Raw genomic sequence first — 21,478 nt, forward strand, 5'->3', positions numbered from 1 at the left:
GGAAGTCGATGCGGCAGGGAAGGTGGTCAGCTGGGTCTTAAACTGGTTATTAGTCCGTTCTCCAAAATATGTGGTTGAGCCAAATACAGAAGCAACCAGGAACCCAAGTGAGAAGTACAGATGTTCCTTGACTTAGGATGGTTCCATGTAACGACATTTCATTTTTTTTTTTTTGTCTTTTTGCCATTTTCTTGGGCCTCTCCTGTGGCATATGGAGGTTCCCAGCCTAGGGGTCTAATTGGAGCTGTAGCTGCCGGCCGATGCCACAGCCACAGCAACACAGGATCCGAACTGCGTCTGCAACCTACACCACAGCTCACGGCAACGCCAGATCCTTAACCCACTGAGCAAGGCCAGGGATCGAACCCACAACCTCATGGTTCCTAGTCGGATTCGTTAACCACTGAGCCACGACGGGAACTCCAAGGACATTTCAATTTTACGATGATGTGAAAGTGATACACATCCAGTAGAAAGCATCCCTTGAATTGTGAGTGTTTATCTTCTCCGGGCTCTCCATATGCGGTGTGACGCTCTGTCATGATGTTGGGCAGAGGCAGGGCGTGATCCCAGGCAGCCATGGGATCCTGGGGGTAAATAGCCAGTAAACAGACACGCAGTCCGTGCCCTTGTAACTATTCTGTTTTTCACTTTCAGTACAGTATTAAATAAGTGACATGAGAAACTCAAGACTTGATTATAAAATAGGCTTCGTGTTGAATAATTTTGCCCAACGGGGTCTGCTAATGTCAGTGTTCTGAGCATGTTGAGTGGGTTGGGCTCAGATGTTCAGTAGGTTAAGTATGTTAAATGCATTTTCGACACGGGATATTTTCAATTTATGTTGGGTTTATCAAGGTGAAGACCCATCATAAGTCAAGGACGATCTGCGCATTAAAACATAGAAGGTGGGGGCAGGGTGTTTGGTCTTCCACCAGGTGGAGGGAAAGGTGGGGTTTCTGTGCATTAATTTAGTGTGTCAGGGTGATCTGTGTAAAGCATCTTATTCATTCATCCCTGTCGCTTTTCTCTCCACCTGGGTTAGCAATTCTCGTGGGTCTGGTGTGTGCTGAGCTGAAGTTGGTCCTAGTGTACATGCTTGTCCTGAAGGCTGGTGCTCGTATCATGGTGAATGAAGTCCACAAAATATAAGAAGAAAGTATTATTATTATTATTTCTGCTGCCCTGCCACATATGGAGTTCCCGGCGGGGGGTTCAGATCTGAGCTGCAGTTGCAACTTACGCCACAGCTGGGGCAACACTGTATCCTTAACCCGCTGTGCCTGACGGGATGGAACATCCCTCCTGGTGCACAGAGATGCCACCCATCCTGTTGTGCCACAGCGGGAACTCCCAGGAACTATTTTTAAAATATTTGTCTATTTTTTCATGCTCCTTCCCTAGTTTTTTTTCTTATTCCAAGACTTCAGACCATGATATTCATCAAAGGAGTTGTAGCCAGCGATAGTTTGCTTGGTTCAGCTGTATGTGGTATCACTTAGATTCTTTTAATTCTCATTAGTAAGTCTATGCATTGTCTCCACCAGTGAGTCAGGGTGCTTTTCTGAACCTAAGTGTTTGCATGCTGGGCCAGAGAGCTCCATAAACAGGTTAACCCTATAGCTGTGTTCCCAGCCTGGAGCAATTTTGCTCCCCAGGGAACATTCGGCAAGGTCTGCAGGTGTTTTTGGTTGTCACAGCTTGTGACACTTCATAGATAGAGGCCAGGGATGTTGCTAAAATCCTGCACTGGCAGGACAGCTCCTAGCAAAGAATTATCCAGCCCAAATGTCAACAGTGCCAAGGTTGAGAAATGCAGAAATGCAGCTCTAGAGGAATGTATTTTTATCCTAAATATGTCTTTAAAGACATTCTAGCTGAAAAGAACTAAAAGGGATTCGTCAGCCACTGAGAGAAATCAGACTAAAGAAAGACGGTTTCATAAAATCCAGAGAATGGAAGTATAAAATCACCATTGAACAATGTTTCTCTAACATTTAAACCATTTATTGAAAAATGCGTATTTTTATTTTTTAAGATTATCCCTTTGGCCTGGGTTCGCCGTTTCAGTATCACATTTTGAAAGCAGGCTCCTGTTTAGTGCTGATGTGAGTTATAAAATACTCCGGAACGAGACGGTTCTGGAGTTCATGACTGATCTCTGCCACAAGACCGGCAGGTCCTGCTTTATCGAGACGTGTGAGAAAGAGCTGCTTGGGCTCATTGTCCTCACAAGGTAAAAGCCTGCATTGAAATAGATTTTTCTCTAAAGAATGTGCTATTTATGCCACGTGGGAACGGGAATAGCATCAGGCACTGCCTGAGCACGGATCCGATCAGCCTACTCACCCAGGTTTAGACCTGGTCGTCTGCATTGTCTAGAGTTCAGGCTTCCTCATGGGGTGTGGGGGGCTGGCCGCAGTTCCTTTCTCCTGCTGTACCCCCTCCCCGGATCCCCCGCGGTCTGTGCTTTGCTGCCCCAGGCTGGCTGCTGGATGCCGCATCCCTAGTTCTGCCTTGTAGACTCCTATAGAGTCTCCCAGTTGTTACTGCTTTTCTGAAGCCCCCACCTGTCCACTCAGTTGGAATTATTCGGTTCCTGCCCCTGTGCTTCTCCCAAAGCCCAGGGCTTAGAGCGACCTCTTTGGACCCACTTTATTTCATTTAATTACATCACAGTGTAGCCGAGCCGAACCCTATGTGGCCTTCCCAGGAAGACCCCAGCCCCATGTCCTCTGCGTCAGCTCCCCTCTGAAGCACGGGGATAACAGTATCTGGTGCACTTCCCTTCACCACAATCCGGGGTCAGTGGATGGGCTTTCCTTCACGTGGGCCAACGGACCCAAGTTTGGTACTGTAAAAACAGGGTGGAACATCAGGTCTGTGCCTCATCTTTGCTATAAGATTATGGAGTCCCTGGGCTGAGCCCTTTCAAGTCTGTGGGTTTATCTCTGTCTGTTTTGCCCTCAGTGCACATTGAACTGAATGGAACATGGGCAGTTAGGTGACTTTTTTTTTTTTTTTTTGCCTTTTTAGGGCCGCACCCACAGCATATGGAGGTTCCCAGGCTGGGGATCTAATCGGAGCTGTAGCTGCTGGCCCACCTACACCAGAGCCACAGCAGCGCCAGATCCAAGGCACATCTGCAACCTCACCACAGCTCACGCCAACGCCAGATCCTTAACCCACTGATGGAAGCTAGGGATCGAACCAGCATCCTCATGGGTACTAGTCAGGTTCGTTTCCGCTGAGCCCCGATGGGAACACCCATGAACACTTTTTTTTTTTTTTTTTCAGAGAACCCACTAGCCTGCTTCTAGTCTGGCTTAAAATTTCCACTTGAAGTCGTTTTTCTAGGTTACGGAGCAAAGAGGCAGCACTAGTTGAATTCCACGCCCCCTACCCCCTTATCCTGCTGTCAAGATCATGAATTAGTTTATCACACTATTTCAAAGTCACCTTGCAAGGCACCAAGAGCCCCGGAGAAACTTGACAAGGAGGTTTCTGTCCCCAGGCTGGGGCAGCCTGAGAGGATGCTTTAGGCCACAGTGCTCGCTGAAGGGGAGAAAGGGCTTAGATGAACTTAGCCCACCTGCTTTGCAGTTTTGTGCAGGACCAGCCTTCGATGGGAGGTTAAGTAGGCTGCCACAATTGTGGCCAATCAGCCTTCTTGGAGTACTATTTTATTTTAATTCATTTGTCTTTTTAGGACCGCATCCGCAGCATATGAAGGTTCCCAGGCTAGGGGCCTAGACCACAGCCACAGCAACGAGGGCTCTGAGCCGCAACTTCGGCCTATACCATAGCTCATGACAACACCAGTTCCTTAACCCACTGAGTGAGGCCAGGGATCGAACCCACGTCCTCATGGATACTAGTTGGATTCATTACTGCTGAGTCACAACAGGCACTCCTCTTGGGGTAGTTTTTAATCAGAAAAACTAGCAGGGAATTAAGAAAATCTGAGTGACTCCAGGAGCTGATGGGAAAGTTTTGAGCAAGGCTTTGGCCTCTGAACACTTAAGAATGATTTCCCTGAAGTTGCAGCATCTCAGTGAGAAAAGCACATGATGGGTCTAAGGATGCTCCCGCTGGTGTTTTTGGAATATGGAGGTCTTCTTGTCAAAGGAAGTTATTATAAATTCATGCTCTCCTCGGATGAGAGCTGATCATTTTTTAAAAAGTGATTATTCTTGAATTACTATTTTCATAATTTCTGAAATTCTAGAGAATACTCTGAATTAAAGCTGTCGTGACCTTGCCACTGAGCCTGGGGGATTTGGGAGAAGAACTTAAAGATTTCTTGCATTTACCAGATACAATAACAAGACCTATCGCATCGATGACATCGACTGGTCCGTGAAGCCCACACACACATTCCAGAAGCGGGATGGCACTGAGACCACCTACGTGGATTACTACAAGCAGGTCGGACTTGTCTTCCTTCAGCCTCATGACCCTTCCTTTCGGCTCACAGGGGTCTCGCAATTCCTCTCCAGTCTCCAGAGTCCCCTGGACCATCAGGCTGAGTCTGCCTCCAACATAATTCTCTGACCTGTCCCTTCCCCTCCATCGCTACCACCCCTGGCTTGGTTCAGGCCCTCCTCCTGTTGCCAGCTGTCCCTCCTGTCATCTGAGCTATCTCCTAGAAGCTTATCTAGGAGCTCCCGGGTGGTTCAGTGGGATAAGGATCCGGCATTTTCACTGCTGTGACTCTGGTTACTGCTGTGTCACAGGTTCATCCCTGGCCTGGGAACGTCCACACACTGACGGTGTGGCTGAAAATAAATAAACAGGAGTTCCCCTTGTGGCTCATTGGGCTGAGAAGCTGACTAGTATCTGTGAGGATGCAGTTTCGACCCCTGGCCTCGATCAGTGGGTTAAGGATCTGGTGTCGCCGTGAGCTGTGGTGTAGGTCAGATGCAGCTCGGATCCAGCATTGATATGGCTGTGGTGCAGGCTGGCAACTGCAGTGCAGATTCGAGCCCTTGCCTAGGAACTTCCATATGCCACGGCTACAGCCCTAATAAATAAATAATACAATTTAAAAAGCATGTCTAATAATGTCACCTCCCTGCCTTACATATTTCCACGGCTCCTTAGAAGGCAGTTCTAAGCTGGTGGGCAAAATTTTCAAGGCCCTTTACGCTCTGGCCCCTCATTGCTGACGTCCCATTTCCTCCTGCGTCCTGCTGTGCTCACCCTCTGTGGTTCCCTGAGTCCCTAATGCCCCTGTGTGTTTTCCACATGGGGCTTCCTCTTCCTGGATGTGCATTCACAGCCAGCCAGTCACTGAACACCCTTCAATATGCAGCTTGGAAGTCGCCTCTTCCGAGATGTCCTGACGCTCTGCCCAGGGCTCTCCTGCCTGCACTTAGTGCTCCCAGCTATCGTGGCAGGACCTGAACGGCTCGACTTCCCCTCTCAGCTTGGAGCTCCTGATTTCCGACACCAAGGGCTAGCTCGGTATCGTGCAGGTCGTAGATACTCAAACATTCACTGATGGAATCTCCTGCTGATTCTGGGAGCCTGATTTATAAGGATGACACATCTCTCATCCCCACCGTCCATCCGAACAGTTCCTTTCAGAGGTGCCTTCTCTTTAATGTGCTGTCATAGTCCAGTCTCCAAAAGCTCACTGCTGTTTTATTTACTTATTTATTTTGCCCCTTTTTTTTTTTTTTGGCCATTTCTTGGGCCGCTCTTGTGGCATATGGAGGTTCCCAGTCTAGGGGTCCAATCGGAGCCACAGCTACTGGCCTACACCAGAGCTGCAGCAACATGGGATCCGAGCCGCGTCTGCAACCTACACCACAGCTCACAGCAACGCCGGATCCTTAACCCACTGAGCAAGGCCAGGGATCGAACCTGCAACCTCATGGTTCTCAGTCGGATTCGTTAACCATTGAGCCACGACGGGAACTCCTATTTTGCCTTTTAGGGCCACATCCCAAGCACATGGAGGTTCCAGGCCAGGGGTCGAATCAGAGCTACAGCGGCTGGCCTATGCCACAGCCACAGCCACACCAGATCCGAGCTGCATCTGTGACCTACACCACAGCTCATGGCAACGCCGGATCCCTAACCCACTAAGCGAGGCCAGGAATCGAACCCGCAACCTCATGGTTCCCAGTCAGATTCGTTTCCACTGCTCCTTGATGGGGACTCCCTCACTGCTGTTTGAAAACCAAAAACAAACATAAAGCAAAACCTGGCCTTGACCTTTCTACACCTTCAAGAAAGGTGATCTCCTCCTCCTTAGCTCATTTCTGTGGAAGGTCGTCTAACTAGATCTGAGCGCCTCTTTAGTTCTTCCTTCCTGAAACCTCAGCCGTCTGGTATCTGGTTCTGCTGCTATGGAGGTAGCTCTCTAAGGTCAAGGTCAGTTACTTGACTTCTTAAAATAAGTTGACTTCTTATTTTAAGGGGTTTTGGGTGGCTTTGGATGCTAGTGACCACTCCCACCGAGCAGAACTCTCTGCCTTGGCCCCTCAGCCCATCCCTGGAGGTTCTCAGGTCTTCCCCCGCCTCCTTTGACCCCACCCCACCCCCACCCTGCTTTCCCCGGGACAGTAAAAACTATCATTCGCCATGGTCCCCTAGGTCGGATCTTTTCTTCATATTTTGAGATCGTTCAGATACAACATTTTTGCCTTGCCCTCATTCCCCATCTGCGTTTTCAGACCGTATTTGCATGAATATCCCACAGGCACTTAAACTAACATCATTCAGACTGAATCCACTCTTCCCCACTCCTGCTTCTCCTTGGAATTCTGCCTCTCGGGAAATCACAGTGCTTTCTTCCTCTCCTTCACCCACACCTCCTTGTTCAGTTGTTGCCAAGATGAATTCTGCCTCCTTTATCCTTGAGTTCTCCCTGGACCCTCTTCTCCTTCCCAGCCATGTTCCCCCTTCCCTTCCCAGCCCTGTCCCCCCTCCCCAGCTATGTCAGGCCCCTGTCCCCTTCCCCCTCCCCAGCCCTGTCCCCACTGCATTAGTGCAGAGTCTCTCAGAGATTTCTGTCCTGGGGATCGCAGCCCCCTTTGTGGTTTCCTCACCCCAGCTCTCTCCTCACTGGGACCCATCATCCTCAGAGAGACTTTTCTGAAATGCTGCCCAGAAATGTGGTAAAGAGCCTAAACTCTGAAATGAGATGGTCCCGCACTAGCTGTGTAACGTTGGGCAAGTCACTAATGGTGGAGCCTCTGTCAAGGGAGCCATCTGTCAGCCTTCATGGCGCCAGGGAAGCACTAACCCAGGAACTAGTCTGAGCTGAGCTTTTCATCTGGTGCCTGCAGGTATGAGCACTGGGTAAACAGCCTTCAACTCCAGCATCACGCTGTTTGACTCCATCTCACCCCTTAACCTCACCCGCACGGCATTCCCACCGTGCCTCCACGCTGCCATCCACCCCCCCACCCCCGTCTACTTACTGTCACTCAGCCTTCACTCATGTCCAAGAGACACTGGCATAAAGCCATACTGTACCTTTCCTCTTCCCCACCTGGTGAAATACTAGGTCAAGGTCAAATGTCATCTAGTTCCTGAAGTCCTTTCTGACTTTGCTGCCTGTCACACACAGAAGAGCTGGCCATTCTCTCTCTGAGCATTTGTAGCGCAGATCACATTGCTTCTGGAACACGTTTTCCCTAAAGAACTCGGATGGCGTTTGGCATTTGGCAGAGCATCTTGTGCAGAACTGTGCTCCATATGTGTTTGTTTATTAAACACAAAGTTTGTTAAACATTTGGCTTTTCTCCTGCATGGTTGAATTCATTTTTCTTTAATGTATTTTAGGACCTGTGACATTCTGAAAAGAGAATCATGATAAAATCCCCCTCACTTTCTCTGTAAAGAGTTGTGGTGTGCTGCATATATATTGTAATTAGGGAGAAAAAGAAACAAAATGGGGCCACTTTCTAGAATGTCCTCCTCTCTGTCCCAGGAAAGGAACGATCAATTTTGGTGTAGTCAGCTCTCAAAGTGGAAGGCATCTTGGAGTTCCTGTTGTGGCTCAGTGGGTTAAGAACCTGATTAGTATCCATGAGGATGTGGGTTCGATCCTTGGTCTCGCTCGGTGGGTTAAGGATTCAGCATTGCCGTGAGCTATGGTGTAGGTCACAGATGTGGCTTGGATCCAGCCTTGCTGTGGTTGTGGCAGAGGTTGGCAGCTGCAGCTCTGATTAGACCCCTAGCCTGGGAACCTCTATATGCTGTGAGTGTGCCCCTAAAAAAACAACAACAACAAAAAAGTGGAAAGCATCTTGATATCGACCTTCGTATTTCTCTATTTTATCTTATCATGAAACATATTTTCAAATGCTCAGAAAGTGGGGGCACAGGAGAGAGTAAAGTTCACCTCCTACCAGAGCTTAGTGGGGCGTGTTCATGGCCATGCCCCGGGTGAACAGAACTCTCTCTTCCTCTCTTCTCTTCACGTCCCTGTTTTACTCGAGCTGTTCTGGGAACTCCTTGTGCTTCCATGTTTTCTTCAAAGTGCTCTCTTGGATTCCACCTCCTTCGTGAAGCCTTCCTTGATTTACCAGCCATAAAATGTTTTCCCTACCACCCTGTCCCCACTCCTCGCCAGGGACCCGGTCTTAAGTGGTGTAACAAGCAGAGATTCCCAAGTCTTAAGGGATGAATCCTGGCTCTGCTGACTTCCAGTTATGGGACCTTGGAAAAGTTCTTTGATTTCGGATGGTGTTTGGGCATCTGTGAAGGGGATGATGATAGCATTTGACTCATGGGTTTGTTGTTAAGATTCGAGGGGGAAACATGTACGTGCTTAGTGGATATTATATTATATTGTGCTTCTGCCTTGCTTTGTAGATGCTGTCGTTATATGTGAAGGCAGGGACTGTGCCTCTTACCTTATTCCTGCAGTTCCTGAAATATAGGAAGCACGAGATGTGAATTAATGAAGTTGTGTATGACAACACTCTTTCTATGAAGACTTCTCAAGCTTTTTAGTTATAGCATTGCTGAAATCACCATTTTTAAATTTCTTTTTCCTGAATTGTTTTTTATTTTTTATTTTTTTAATTAAATTTTTTTTTTCTTTTTATGGCTGCACCTGTGGCATATGAAAGTTCCTGGGCCAGAGGCCACATCTGAGCTGCAGCTGCAGGCCTATGTCACAGCCACAGCAAGCTGTATCTGTGACCTACATGGCAGCTTGTGGCAACGCTGGATCCTTAACAACTGAGCAAGACCAGGGACTGAACCTGTACCCTCACAGAGACAGTGTTGGGTGTTTAACCCACTGAGCTGCAAAGGGAATTCCTGTTTTTTATTTTAATGACTTAAAGTCCTTATTGAGTAGGGAAACACTCACTTCTGGCCTCCTTAATTGCAATTTTTGATGTCATCATCGCTTAGTCCGGGGCATTTTGTAAATTCTAATTCCAGTCATTCTGTCATCAGTGTTGAGTAAGTTATGCTGGGAATGAGTGTGAATGGGAACCTTTGCCTTTGGAAGGTAAATGAACTCCTAGCAAGGTGAGAATGTTGAAATTCAAGTTTACCAAGGAAATGGGGTGGGGTAGGAGCTAATGATTGCCGAGGAGCCCTTATACCTTGTGGTTTACTGGGGACACCTCTGAGCCCCTGTGCCCCCCATTCCATAGATGAGGAAGGGTCAGTAACTCCCTCAATGTCACGTTCCAAGTAAGGAGAAGAGCTGTGACTCAGGTTTACGTTCATCAGACCTCAAACCTGCTTCCCTCTAACATCATATTGTCCTGAGATGTAAGGACAGTTATGCTCTTTTGGGGAATCTGAGGTTGACTCAGTATAACATCATATTGTCCTGAGATGTAAGGACAGTTATGCTCTTTTGGGGAATCTGAGGTTGACTCAGTATAACCCTTGCCTCCAGCTTGTGTATAGGTATTTTCAAAAGGAACACAGATACTTAGAGCCTGTTAATTATGCCTGGGGTGGTCTGCCTCAGTCTCCAATGATGGAAATGAGGCTGTTGAGTCAGCCGCAGTGGGGTCTTTGCACTAAGGATGGAGCCATCTGCAGGCTGTTTGACTCTGGATGAACTCAGAAGAGAGCAGGGAAGGGAGTAACAAACAAACAAAAACAGTGTCGGAGTTCCTGTTGTGGTTTAGCGGGTTAAGAACCTGACTAGTATCTGGGAGAGTGCGGATTTGATCCCTGCCCTTGCTCAGGGGGTTAAGGATCTGGCCTTGCCTTGAGCTGCAGTGTAGGTTGCAGATGCAGTTTGGATCTGGCATTGCTGTGGCTGTGGTGTAGGCTGGTAGCTGCAGCTCCAATTTGACCCCTAGCCCGGGAACCTCCCTATGCTGCAGGTGAAGCCCTAAAAAGAAGAGAGAAAAAACAAACAGTGTTGCGTTATAAACGATAATAAAATTATGAAACTGGCCCTGAAGTATAAAAGATAGGTCCTGTGGAGGCATTCCCTAGTGGCTCAGCACAGTAAGGATCTGGTGTTGTCACTGCTGTGGCCCAGGTTCGACCCCTGACCTGGGAACATCCACTTGCCATGGGCGTAGCCAAAAAAAAAAAAAAAAAAAAAAAGTGGAAAGGTCCTGGAAAGGAAGTAGAAAGGAGTAGGTAACCATAGGGATTGGTGGAGACCTTCTTTTTTTCTCTATTGAAAAGGATTGTTTATTCACCTTGATATGACCTTGCTGCTTATACGCAGGGATGCGCATTTTATGGTATTTCTAAGTTAACTTTTCCTTCCTTCCTTTTCCATTCTGTAGCAATATGACATTACGTTATCTGACCTAAACCAGCCAGTGCTTGTTAGTCGGTTGAAAAGCAAGAGAAATGATGACACTGAGGCTCGGATGATCCACCTGATTCCTGAGCTCTGCTTTCTAACAGGTAAGGTTTATGTTTTATACTCCATCAGGCTCTCCATCACAGGCTCCTGACACTTAGCTGTGGGGAGAACCTCCTTAAGTTAGCTGAGTGCCAGAGCTCTAATTTAATCCATGGAGGATGGCCCTTTAAGTTATTTCTTTGATCGTAGAGAATGTGGGAGGATAGAGTGCCCTTGGAAATTGCTTGGCACCATGAAAGTTACATTTCCTCTATCGTGTGTTTTCCATTAGTTACTTTTTTGGGGGGGGGGGTCTTTTTAGGGCCACGCCTGTGGCATACGGAAGTTCCCAGGCTAGGGTCCCATCAGAGCTGTAGCTGCTGGTCTACGCCACAGCCACAGCAACACGGGATCCGAGCCATGTCTGGGACCTACACCACAGCTCACGGCCACGCTGGATCCTTAACCCACTGAGCAAGGCAAGGGATCGAACCTGCATCCTCATCAATGCTCGTTGGATTCGTTTCCACTGAGCCATAACAGGAACTCCTCCATTTGTTACTTTGATGTTAAACTGACTTCCAGGTATTTTCCTAAAACTGAGCTGCTTGCCCTCGTTTTTTTGGAACGTCGCTAGTTTAGGAAACTACAGGACTTTAATTTTCTTCAGGTGTATTCTTTGGGTGCCAAAATGATCCTTACTTTCTTTCTGCATGAGCTTCCAGAAGGTAAACTCCACTCATTGTAGAATCTGAATAACTTGTCTCAGGCACTTTTCATCACATTCCTCTGGTTGCCAAGGTGAGGCTAAGAAGGGAGGACTTCCTACATTTTACGTTTTTGTTTTGCTCGGATCAGTTATGATGTGTATGTATTTCTTTTGTGATTAGAAAAGTTAATAAGGACATCAGCCTTGTGGGGAGAAATGTCTGTTTTTAGAGTTACTCTGACCTTTCAGATCTGCAATTTCCATGGTAGCCTCTAGCGATGTGTTCACTGAGCACTTGACAGGTGTCTAGCAAGGCTCGGGGCTTAGATGGGCGAGCGCTGTTGAACACAAGGTGGATGTCTAAGGTGCAGTTAATGTGGAAACGACCTCATTAACAATGTTTTTGCATTGGTTACATGTTGATAATATTTTGGATATACGGAATTAAGTGATATATACTATTTGAATAATTGCATCTGTTTCTTTCCGGCTTTTTAAAAATGTGGTTTCTCGAAAAATTTAAATGCCATGTGGCTCGCATTGCTATTGGATGGTGCCGTCCAGATGGTGAGGCTGATTCAGTTTAAGTGAAAAGTTTTATTACCCTGTGCCTGAGATGGGCCGGAGTTACATCAAGGCCTGTTCATTTTTTCTTCGTTTTCATTCACAATGAATAGGGCTTCCCGGCCAGGCAACCTCTGATTTTCAGCTGATGAAGGCTGTGGCCCAGGAAACGCGTCTCAGTCCTCTGGGAAGGCAGCAGCGTGTGGCCAGGCTCGCAGATGACATCCAGAGGTATGGGGACAGCTCCACATCCAGACGCTCCACAGCATCTCTTTATTAACTAGCTTGTTACCAGGAATAATATCTCGCCTTTATTAAGCACTTAGCATGCGCCAGGCAGTGTGGCAGCCCTGTCTGTGTATTGTGTTTAATCTTTACATCAACCCTATGGATTGGGAATGAATGTAATTAGTCCTACATTTTGCCAAAAAAGAAACCATGGCTTTAAAAGCGTTTCGGAGTTTGCTCAAGGTCACATGTTATTACATGGCAGCACTGAGAGTCGAAGCCTGGGCTGTCTGGCTTAAAGGCCCATTTTGCCACCCCTGGGGCCACACCAGAGCCTTTCCATCTCTGCGTGTCCCCCGTGGGCCCAGGCTTCCCGTAAGTCTCTTGAGCAGGGGGAAAAGGGTAAGTAGAAATAGAGGCCAGGAATTCTCAAAAAAATAAGAAACAAAAAATAAATAAATAAATCTGTCTTTGGATGGTTCAGAGAGTTATAGTTCTGTCTTTAATGATTAAAATTCTTTCGAAAATAAGCACTTTAATGATTTAAAACTCACCTCTCCACAGAAACAAGGATGCTCGTTTTGAGCTCGAGACCTGGGGGCTGCACTTCGGATGCCAGATGTCTCTGACTGGCCGGGTCGTGCCTTCAGAAAAAATCCTCATGCAAGACCATATAGTAAGTGCTCTGATTTTATTTTCATTTGAAAGTATTTTCCTAAACGCGTGTCCGTTTGCTCATATGTGAGAGTGACTAGTGGGCTTTATAATGTAATATTCATTTGGTTTCTCCATGGCCACATCTCTGCTCTTCCTTTGCTCCAAACCTGCAGGTCCCTCAGGTTTCCTTTTGCCTTTTCCGTTTCTTTTTTTAGGGCCACACCCATGCCACATGGAAGTTCCCAGGTGAGGGGTTGAATCAGAGCTGCAGCTGCTGGCCTACACCACAGCCCCAGCAATGCCAGATCCGAGCGACTTACCCTGCGACTTAACGTCACAGCTCATGGCAACGCTGGACCCTTAACCCACTGAGTGAGACTAGGGATCAAACCCTTGTCCTCATGGATACCAGTCGAGTTGTTAACCTGCTGAGCCACAGCAGGAGCTCCCCTCTGTTTTCCTTTCTTTCTTTCTTTCTTTTTTTTTTTTTTTTTTTTTAAGGGCTGCACCTGCAGCATGTGGAGGTTCCCAGGCTAGGGGTCCAATTGGAGCTACAAGCTGCCAGCCTACGCCACAGCCGAAGCAACACGGGATCAGAGCTGCGTCTGTGACCTACACCACAGCTCACAGCAACGGCAGATCCTTAACCCACTGATCGGGGCCAGGGATGGAACCCACATCCTCATTTGTTTCTGCTGAGCCACAGTAGGAATTCCCCTCACTGTCTTTTTTATTTAATTTTACTCTGAGTAAATGTATTCAACCTATCAAGATCTTAATTTTTTCCAGTGTCAACCTGTGTCTGCAGCTGACTGGTCCAAGGATATGCGAGCTTGCAAGATTTTAAGTGCACAGTCTTTGAATAAATGGCTGATTATATTTAGTAACAGAGCTGAAAGTGTGACGGAGAGCTTTCTGAACTGCTTGAGAAGAGTTGGAAGTCCCATGGGATTTAAGGTGGATCACCCCAAAATGTGAGGAGATGCTGAAAATCATCCCAACTTTTCCCCTGTATTAATTTGGTTTAGTTAGAGATAATGGCTGATATAGCTACAAATGTTACTTTATATCAGTAAAATTTCCTAATATAAAGGGCCAAGAAAATAGTTACAAGTAGATAGATGTGGCAAGTTTTATCCAGTTAAAATATATTTTATGTTCGTCTTTTTTTGCTTTTTTTCTTTTTGCCTTTTTTAGGGCCGCTCCTGCGGCATATGGAGGTTCCCAGGCTAGGGGTCAAATCAGAGCTGCAGCTGCCGGCCTGCACCACAGCCAGAGCAACTGGGGATCCGAGCCTCATCTTCTACCTACACCACAGCTCATGGCAGCGCTGGATCCTTAACCCACTGTGCGAGGCCGGCGATGGAACCCACAACCTCATGGTTCCTAATTGGATTCTTTAACCACTGAGCCACAACAAAGACCTTATGTTGGTCTTTGTAAAACCTTATTTTCATAGTTCTTCCTAGGCAGTAGCCTCATTCCCTCAACAGCTTTCCAGTACCAACTAGGGTATAATTCTTCAATAAATCCATGTATTGCCTCCTCAACTTTTCCTTAGTTCTTCCATATCACTTATTTATAAAACTTAATAACAAACAGGATATTAACAAATAAAAGTTGAGTTTCCTGACTTATTGGATAGATTTTATGTTTTGAAATTTAATGTGAAAATATGTCTGTAATAAGTTTTTCTTATTCTGTTACTATAGCCTGAGGTTTTTTTTTTTTTTTTTTTTTTTTGCCTTTTAGGGCCACCCCTGCAGCATATGGAGGTTCCCAGGCTAGGGGTCAAATCAGAGCTACAGCTGCTGGCCTATGCCACAGCTACAGGAATGCAGGATCCGAGCTGCATCTGTGACCTACACCACAGCTTATGGCAATGCTGGATCCTTAACCCACTGAGCAAAGCCAGGGATGGAACCTGAGTCCTCATGGATACTGGTCAGATTTGTTAACCACTGAGCCACAACAGGAACTCCACTATAGCCTAAGGTTAGTCATCTAGCTAGTTTTCTGATAAAACCAAGGTCATTTTTTTAGCTTTTGAACATTTATTATCTACTACTGTATGCTAGATAGCATGCTGTTTTCATGGAATGAGATAAATATGATGCTTTCAGTTTACGAAGGGGTCCATTCATACTCAGTCATACTCAAAATTGAATATTGTTTTGTTTTAGAAAAGCCATAAAGTTGGTCATACATTACTTCATAACTTGCTATGCTTAGAAGAGAGCAACAGATACTTGTTTTTCTTCATTGTTGTGGAGGTGCATGTCCTAGTTGCAGGGTGGAAAGTTATTCTTTAAACATGGTTATGAATTAATTACATTAGCATCACAAGCATTCTTGAAAACCATAGCTGTCCCAAAGTCTCATTTTACACTGGCGTGTCGAATTCTCCTCTTATCAAATCTGTTAACAAATCTCCTGGTTTGAGTTTCACCTGCTCTAATTTCTCTTAACCTATGAGGTAATAGAGCAGGAAAAGATTCATGAAAGAAGCCACAGTCCAAGAACTTGGACTTGCACCATAGGGTCCTACACAGATTCCAGCAAGGCAGTGCCCATGATCTATTCTTGGCCTGATTTCTTTTAAAGTTCTTTTATTCCATCATTTTCTTTTCCATGAAGTATTTATTTACCCATGAGATCTATAAGCATAGGTTTGCAACCCATCTGAAACAGCACTGCCAGCCATTCCTGAAGTTCCCTTGGAACCAGGAAGTGGCAGACAGTGGTCCTGCCACCTGCTGGGCAGGTGTTAAAAGGCTGCTGGGAATTGGGACAGCCTATTCATATATATGTATGAGAGGCTGAACCTATGTCAAGAAAATACATATGTAAATGCCTCTGCATGGGAATTTTTTTTAACCCTCTGGCCCCTAACATAATGTATGCACAGAACTGATCATTGCTAAGTACTTGTCCACAGGTTGATTGATTAAAGCTAACTATTCCAGGCTTCAAACAAGGTACCACTAAGGAAAAAAACAAATAATTTTATGTCTGAATCATAGATTATCTGAATATCTTGATCTAATTAACCTAATTATTTTTATTTTCAATTCCCGGGGAGAATTGCTAGTCTCGCTTTAACTTGAACTCTTTTTCTGATGTTTGATATTGAGACTTGTGGTTTCAAAAGTTCACTTATTTTTTTTAATCTTTTTGTCTTTTTCTAGGGCCGCTTCTCACAGCATATGGAGGTTCCCAGGCTAGGGGTCCAATCGGAGCTGCAGCTGTCAGCCTACACCACAGCTCATGGCAATGCCGGATCCTTAACCCACTGAGCAAGGCCAGGGATCGAATCCGAAATTTCATGGTTCCTAGCCGGATTCGTTAACCACTGAGCCACAACGGGAACTCCAGAAAGTTCTCCTTCAACCCCAATTTAAACAACAGAATTGTTATTTGAGTAGCAGACCCTCTATACAATGGAAAAAATTTTATTTTTCAACAACCTGTTTTTTAAACTAATAAAAATGCTAATTAAATGTTTCTGGTTTATCTTGTGTGGGAGAAGCAATTTTAGATTCAAAAGGATTTCACTTTAATGATTTTTTCCCTCAAATTATAGTCTGTTATAAAAACTGATGAATATTATTTTTAGCTGCGTGTGACTTTGTGCTACTAAGAAGAGAATGACGCATTTTCAAAATTAATCTTTTTCTGTAGCATAAAAGTACAAGAAAATCCAGCTGCGTTTCTTCACGCCATACAGAAGCATGTGGATCCTGAGGTTCAGTTGGTGAGTACAGGGTAATGTTTTTGTGTTTCGGGGTATGATTTTGTTTTTTCCTTATACCTAACAACTTTGAAAGAAGGCGTTTGAGCATATTCTCCCATGATATGTTTGCAAATTGCTGTGCATTTTCCCAGGCACCCAAGAAAGAGCCCCCAAATCTTAGTATTTTAATCAATATATTATTTCCCTTCATGTTTCCATTATTAATTCTTTTTAAAAAATTTTTTTTTATTTTGGTCTTTTTGCTATTTCTTTGGGCCGCTCCCGCGGCATATGGAGATTCCCAGGCGAGGGGTCTAATTGGAGCTGTAGCCACCAGCCTACGCCAGAGCCACAGCAACGCGGGATCCGAGCCGCGTCTGCAACCTACACCACAGCTCACGGCAACGCCGGATCGTTAACCCACTGAGCAAGGGCAGAGACCGAGCCCGCAACCTCATGGTTCCTAGTCGGATTCGTTAACCACTGCGCCACGACGGGAACTCCTCCATTATTAATTCTTAAATGCTCATTGCTATTCAGCCTCCTGAATGTCTACATATTTTCCAACTTGTTGAGGGGTCATCTTTACTTAAGATTTAAGACAAATCACCTCCCGTCATATCCCATAAATGTTGTGTCAGTGTGTTCTCCCAGGGTTTCAGGAGAGTCTTGGAAGGTTTAGGGTTTCCCATGTCACCTCAGGCCCCATGTTTATGCTTCCTCTGAATTCTTGCCCGCCTTCACGAGGGCTTTTTCCTCCTGCATTGCCATCACCCCAAGGAACCCATAATTGCTTCATTTCCCAAAGTGTAGTGTGTGCGAGTGCTGTGTGTGTGTGGGGGGGGTGGCGTATATAGCTGACTTTGCTGAGGGTTTGGGGCCAAGGCATGGTTATATCACATGCCAACATTCCATGCACATTAAAATTGACATCCCTTTCCTTAAAAATCTCAGCCATTTCTGTGACTTGGAAATGTTCACTACGTCTCCCACTGTTTGTGGTGCTTCTCCTGCCCATCTCCTGTCTTACCTCCCTGGCTCATCCATCCCAGCTCCCAACATCCCTGTTCGTTTCTCACGCACAGGAGTTTAACTCTCTGTTTTCCTTTTAGTCAGAGACACACACACAAAATAGTTCACAAGGATGTTATAATAAACAAAGGAAATTCTCACCATAAGAGCATTTATTTTTCACCTAAAAAAAGTAAAATCAGATTTCACATTGTGGCGCAGTGGAAACGATTCTGACCAGGAACGATGAGGTTGTGCGTCCGATCTCTGGCCTCGCTCAGTGGATTAAGGATCCGGCACTGCCGTGAGCTGTGGTGTAAGTCGCAGATGCGGCTTGGATCCCTAGTTACTGTGGCTGTGGCGTAGGCCGGCGGCTACAGCTCTGATTGCCCTAGCCTGGGAACCTCCATATGCCGCAAGTGCGGCCCTAAAGAGCAAAAAATTAAAAAAAGTTATATCAAACTTACAGAAAAGTTGCAAGACTAGAACAAAGAACTCTAATATTCCCTTCACCCAGATTCTCCAATTGTTGACATGTTATCATATTTACTTTAACCCTTCCTCCCTCCCTCCCTCCCTCTTTCTTTTCCTATGTATGTATGTGTGTGTGTGTGTGTGTGTGTGTGTGTGTGTGTGTGTATCTATCTATCCATCCATCTACCTACCTGCCTACCCACTTAGGTACTTATCTACCTACCTACCTATTTTGTCCTGAACCATTTGATAGTAAATTATAGGCGTGATGTCCAGGTTTCTTGGTAGGGAGCTACCTTGAGACTATGTGAATATCCTCTTCTCATCGAACTTTTATCCACTAGTTTTAGAATCCATTGTAATTCTTTGAAAATTTTGTATTTTTTCCATTTTTCTTCATTTATTGATAATTCGTGTCTGAATCCATTACTGCTATGATGGTTGCCATATAGTGACTTTCTAATTTCATACTTCCTTCTACATTTATTAAGTGGCATTATATTTTAAGGGGGAGCTTTCTCTTCTCCCGTTTTTTGTTCGTTCACTTATTTACATCAGTATGGATTCCTATTTTATTTACCAGCTTATAGTCTATTACTATTATTATTTATTTTGATGTTCAAATTGTCCCTGGTTTTGCCAATGGGAGCCCCATTCGAGCTGGCTTCTGTGTCTATTTTGACCTGTTCCCATCTTTTTTGGAACACTTCCTTACTCTCTGGCACAGCAAGATATTCCAGATTAATCTAAGTTTTGCTGCCCAACTCTAGATTCATATATTTCTCCAATAAGCCCAGATTCCTTTTTGTAGAGACCCGTATTTAGAGACCAAGGTCTGGGTACTGGGTGTGTTTATTTGCTACTGGGGTGTCACTGCCCCTCAGTGAGAAAAGCTAGGAAATTGTGCATGTGTGTGTGTGTGCACACACGTGTGTATCTGATGTACTTTATACACACACACACACACACACACATGATACTTGCATCTATTTTATTACTGTATGTTGCTAGGTATATATTAAAGCATTTTATTAACATTTTAAAGTATTAAAAACGTTTGCATCTCCCAGTACCACAAGAAAGTGTCCCCTTTTTCCATCTTTGTACCTCTTTTCTCTGACAGTGAGAAACGTGGCTCTTATTTCCCGCATTCTTGCTTAGCTCCCCATCCCTGGTGTGTGCCAGTCTTACCTGGCTCCCACCTTCTGATCCTGGTCCGCACTGGGTCACTGACTTTTACTGCCGTCTACTTGCTTAGCTGGAACTCATGGGATGGAAAGCAGGAAGGCCCTTAAAAGAATTTTGCTAATAATTTAAAATAGTTTCCCCTACTTTATGTAATTAAGTGTAAATAATTTTAGCCCTCGACATAGTGATTTTGAACAGTTCTATAAGTAAAAAAATAACTTTATTTTCTGTTAATTATGACAGTGCCTGTCTTTTTTTCTTTTTTCTTTTTGTAATTTGAGGGTTTTGAAAGTAGAGAATAAAATATAGGAAGGAGATGGAGTTAGGCCAGGAAAGGGAAATACCTGATGGGAAGTAGAGGCAGTGACCGAGAGGGTAGAATTTCAAAATACCAGGGCAGGTGTTCCCGTCGTAGCTCAGTGGTTAATGAACCCAACTAGTATCCATGAGGTTGCGGGTTCGATCCCTGGTCTCGCTCAGTGGGTTAAGGATCTGGTGTTGCTATGAGCTGTGGTGTCGGTCGCAGACGCTCAGGTCCTGTGTTGCTGTGACTGTGGTGTAGGCCAGCAGTATAACTCTGATTTGACCCCTAGCCTGGGAACCTTCATGTGCCACAGGTGCAGACCTAAAAAGACATAATAAATAAATAAATATTTAAAAAATAAAAATAAAAATACCAGGGCACCTGATCCTTAACCTACTGAGCACCTGAAGCTTCTTTCTCCGTGTTTTCCCTCCCCTCACACCTTACACCCAAGTCCTGGTAAACAAAACCTGTTGTTGCAGCCTTCTTTTATGTTGGCTGTCCAGTGCCTAATGGGAAAAAGCCCACAGTTTTAGCGACTGCTCCACTTTGCTTCTCTGTGGCTGACGTTTGCAGGGGAAACAGTGGGGATGAGAGCTGGAGAGCCACAGGGAAGGGTCGCTGCAAAGAAGGGAGGCAGCTGGGGAAAGAGCCAGGACAGAGGGAATGTGAGGAGACTAACAGACTCCAGCTGGTAGAGAAGCGAGGTAGGGTTGGAAGGAGGCTTTGTGGAGTGGATGGCTCATGAGACAGAGTTTCAAGTGGCTCAGCTTCATTGTCGGGTCTTCACAGACCGCTTAAGAGAAGACCTGTAGGTATGTTAGTATTTGCTCCTTGGGAACAAGGCCAGAGATGTTTGGAGAATCCATAATTCATTTTTTAAAAGCTTCCCCTAAACATAAGTAAATCGACTTTCTTTGTCCTGTTTTTGTTGCATTTAGGTGATGTGTATTCTGCCTTCTAATCAGAAGAGCTATTATGATGCCATTAAAAAGTACCTGAACTCCGACTGCCCGGTCCCCAGCCAGTGCGTGCTTGCCCAGACACTCAGCAAACAAGGAATGATAATGAGCATTGCCACCAAGATTGCCCTGCAGATGGCCTGTAAACTCGGCGGCGAGCTGTGGGCTCTGGAGATCCCTGTGAGAAACCCTCACTCTCTTCCTTTTGCTCATCAACCCATCTCTTCATGTGTTTTTAAAATGAAATCCAAGTAGGAGATATTTTCCCTTGATCCCGGAAATACTTGCTTTGTCTGTTTGTTGGGTTGATTTGTTGCTTGCCTGTGTATCTGCTGTGGGTTTCATCACCCCAGCCTCCAGGAGGGGACCTGGGAGGGAAGGTGAGCCATGGTCCCTGTTCCCAGGGAGCTTCAGTCAAGCAGACAATGGAAAGAGCATCTGGTTTGGCACAGACTTGGAGGGAATTGATCTGGAGCTTCTCAGCCATGGTTTGCAATCTGGGCTCCATGGCCTCTACCTTTCCCTGCTTTCAGCAGGATGCTACCTCATAGAGTAGACTTGTATCCTGGATGGGACCCCCCAACCCCCAGACTTCCAGGGCTTGGGGAGCTGACAGAGCGTGGGATCCAAACCTCCAAGCTGTGTTGGGGACTGACAAAACCCTCTTCTCGTTCCTGAACCGTAGCCACCCTTGAGGGGGAGGGAACATTATCCATCCCCTTAACCAGAATGTATGAGGTTCCCCCTGGCTGCTCCTCCTGGAGGGTATAGACAAATGAGGATTCTTAGCTGAAGAACGGGGAATGGAGTCTCTTTGGATTCTTTAGGCCCTTAGGCAGGGGATAAATGG

The 21,478-nt window shown here is 45.7% G+C and overlaps 1 protein-coding gene across 13 annotated transcripts in view; it reads left to right on the forward strand.

Moving 5' to 3' along the window:
- Positions 1 to 21,478, forward strand: part of PIWIL4 (piwi like RNA-mediated gene silencing 4) — a 72,886-nt gene that overhangs the window by 42,637 nt on the left and 8,771 nt on the right. For 12 of the 13 annotated variants that reach the window (XR_014814297.1, XR_014814298.1, XR_014814299.1 and 9 more), the window contains 8 exons: positions 2,039 to 2,236; positions 4,317 to 4,428; positions 10,737 to 10,860; positions 12,185 to 12,302; positions 12,864 to 12,975; positions 13,746 to 13,930; positions 16,638 to 16,710; positions 20,608 to 20,808. Coding sequence is in view for 10 of the 13 variants with exons in the window: in XM_084974259.1 (XP_084830385.1) it covers positions 2,039 to 2,236; positions 4,317 to 4,428; positions 10,737 to 10,860; positions 12,185 to 12,302; positions 12,864 to 12,975; positions 13,746 to 13,930; positions 16,638 to 16,710; positions 20,608 to 20,808 (1,123 nt within the window). In the remaining 3 variants the exon portion in view is untranslated. The remainder of the gene's footprint in view (positions 1 to 2,038; positions 2,237 to 4,316; positions 4,429 to 10,736; positions 10,861 to 12,184; positions 12,303 to 12,863; positions 12,976 to 13,745; positions 13,931 to 16,637; positions 16,711 to 20,607; positions 20,809 to 21,478) is intronic. The other variant, XM_021102053.2, reaches the window with a different exon arrangement.

Source organism: Sus scrofa, chromosome 9, assembly GCF_054392235.1.
Source record: "Sus scrofa isolate SSC_HxYL_T2T_F1_AM1 chromosome 9, Sscrofa_HxYL_maternal_Yorkshire_Landrace_v2.0, whole genome shotgun sequence".
NCBI classification, from domain to species: domain Eukaryota; kingdom Metazoa; phylum Chordata; class Mammalia; order Artiodactyla; family Suidae; genus Sus; species Sus scrofa.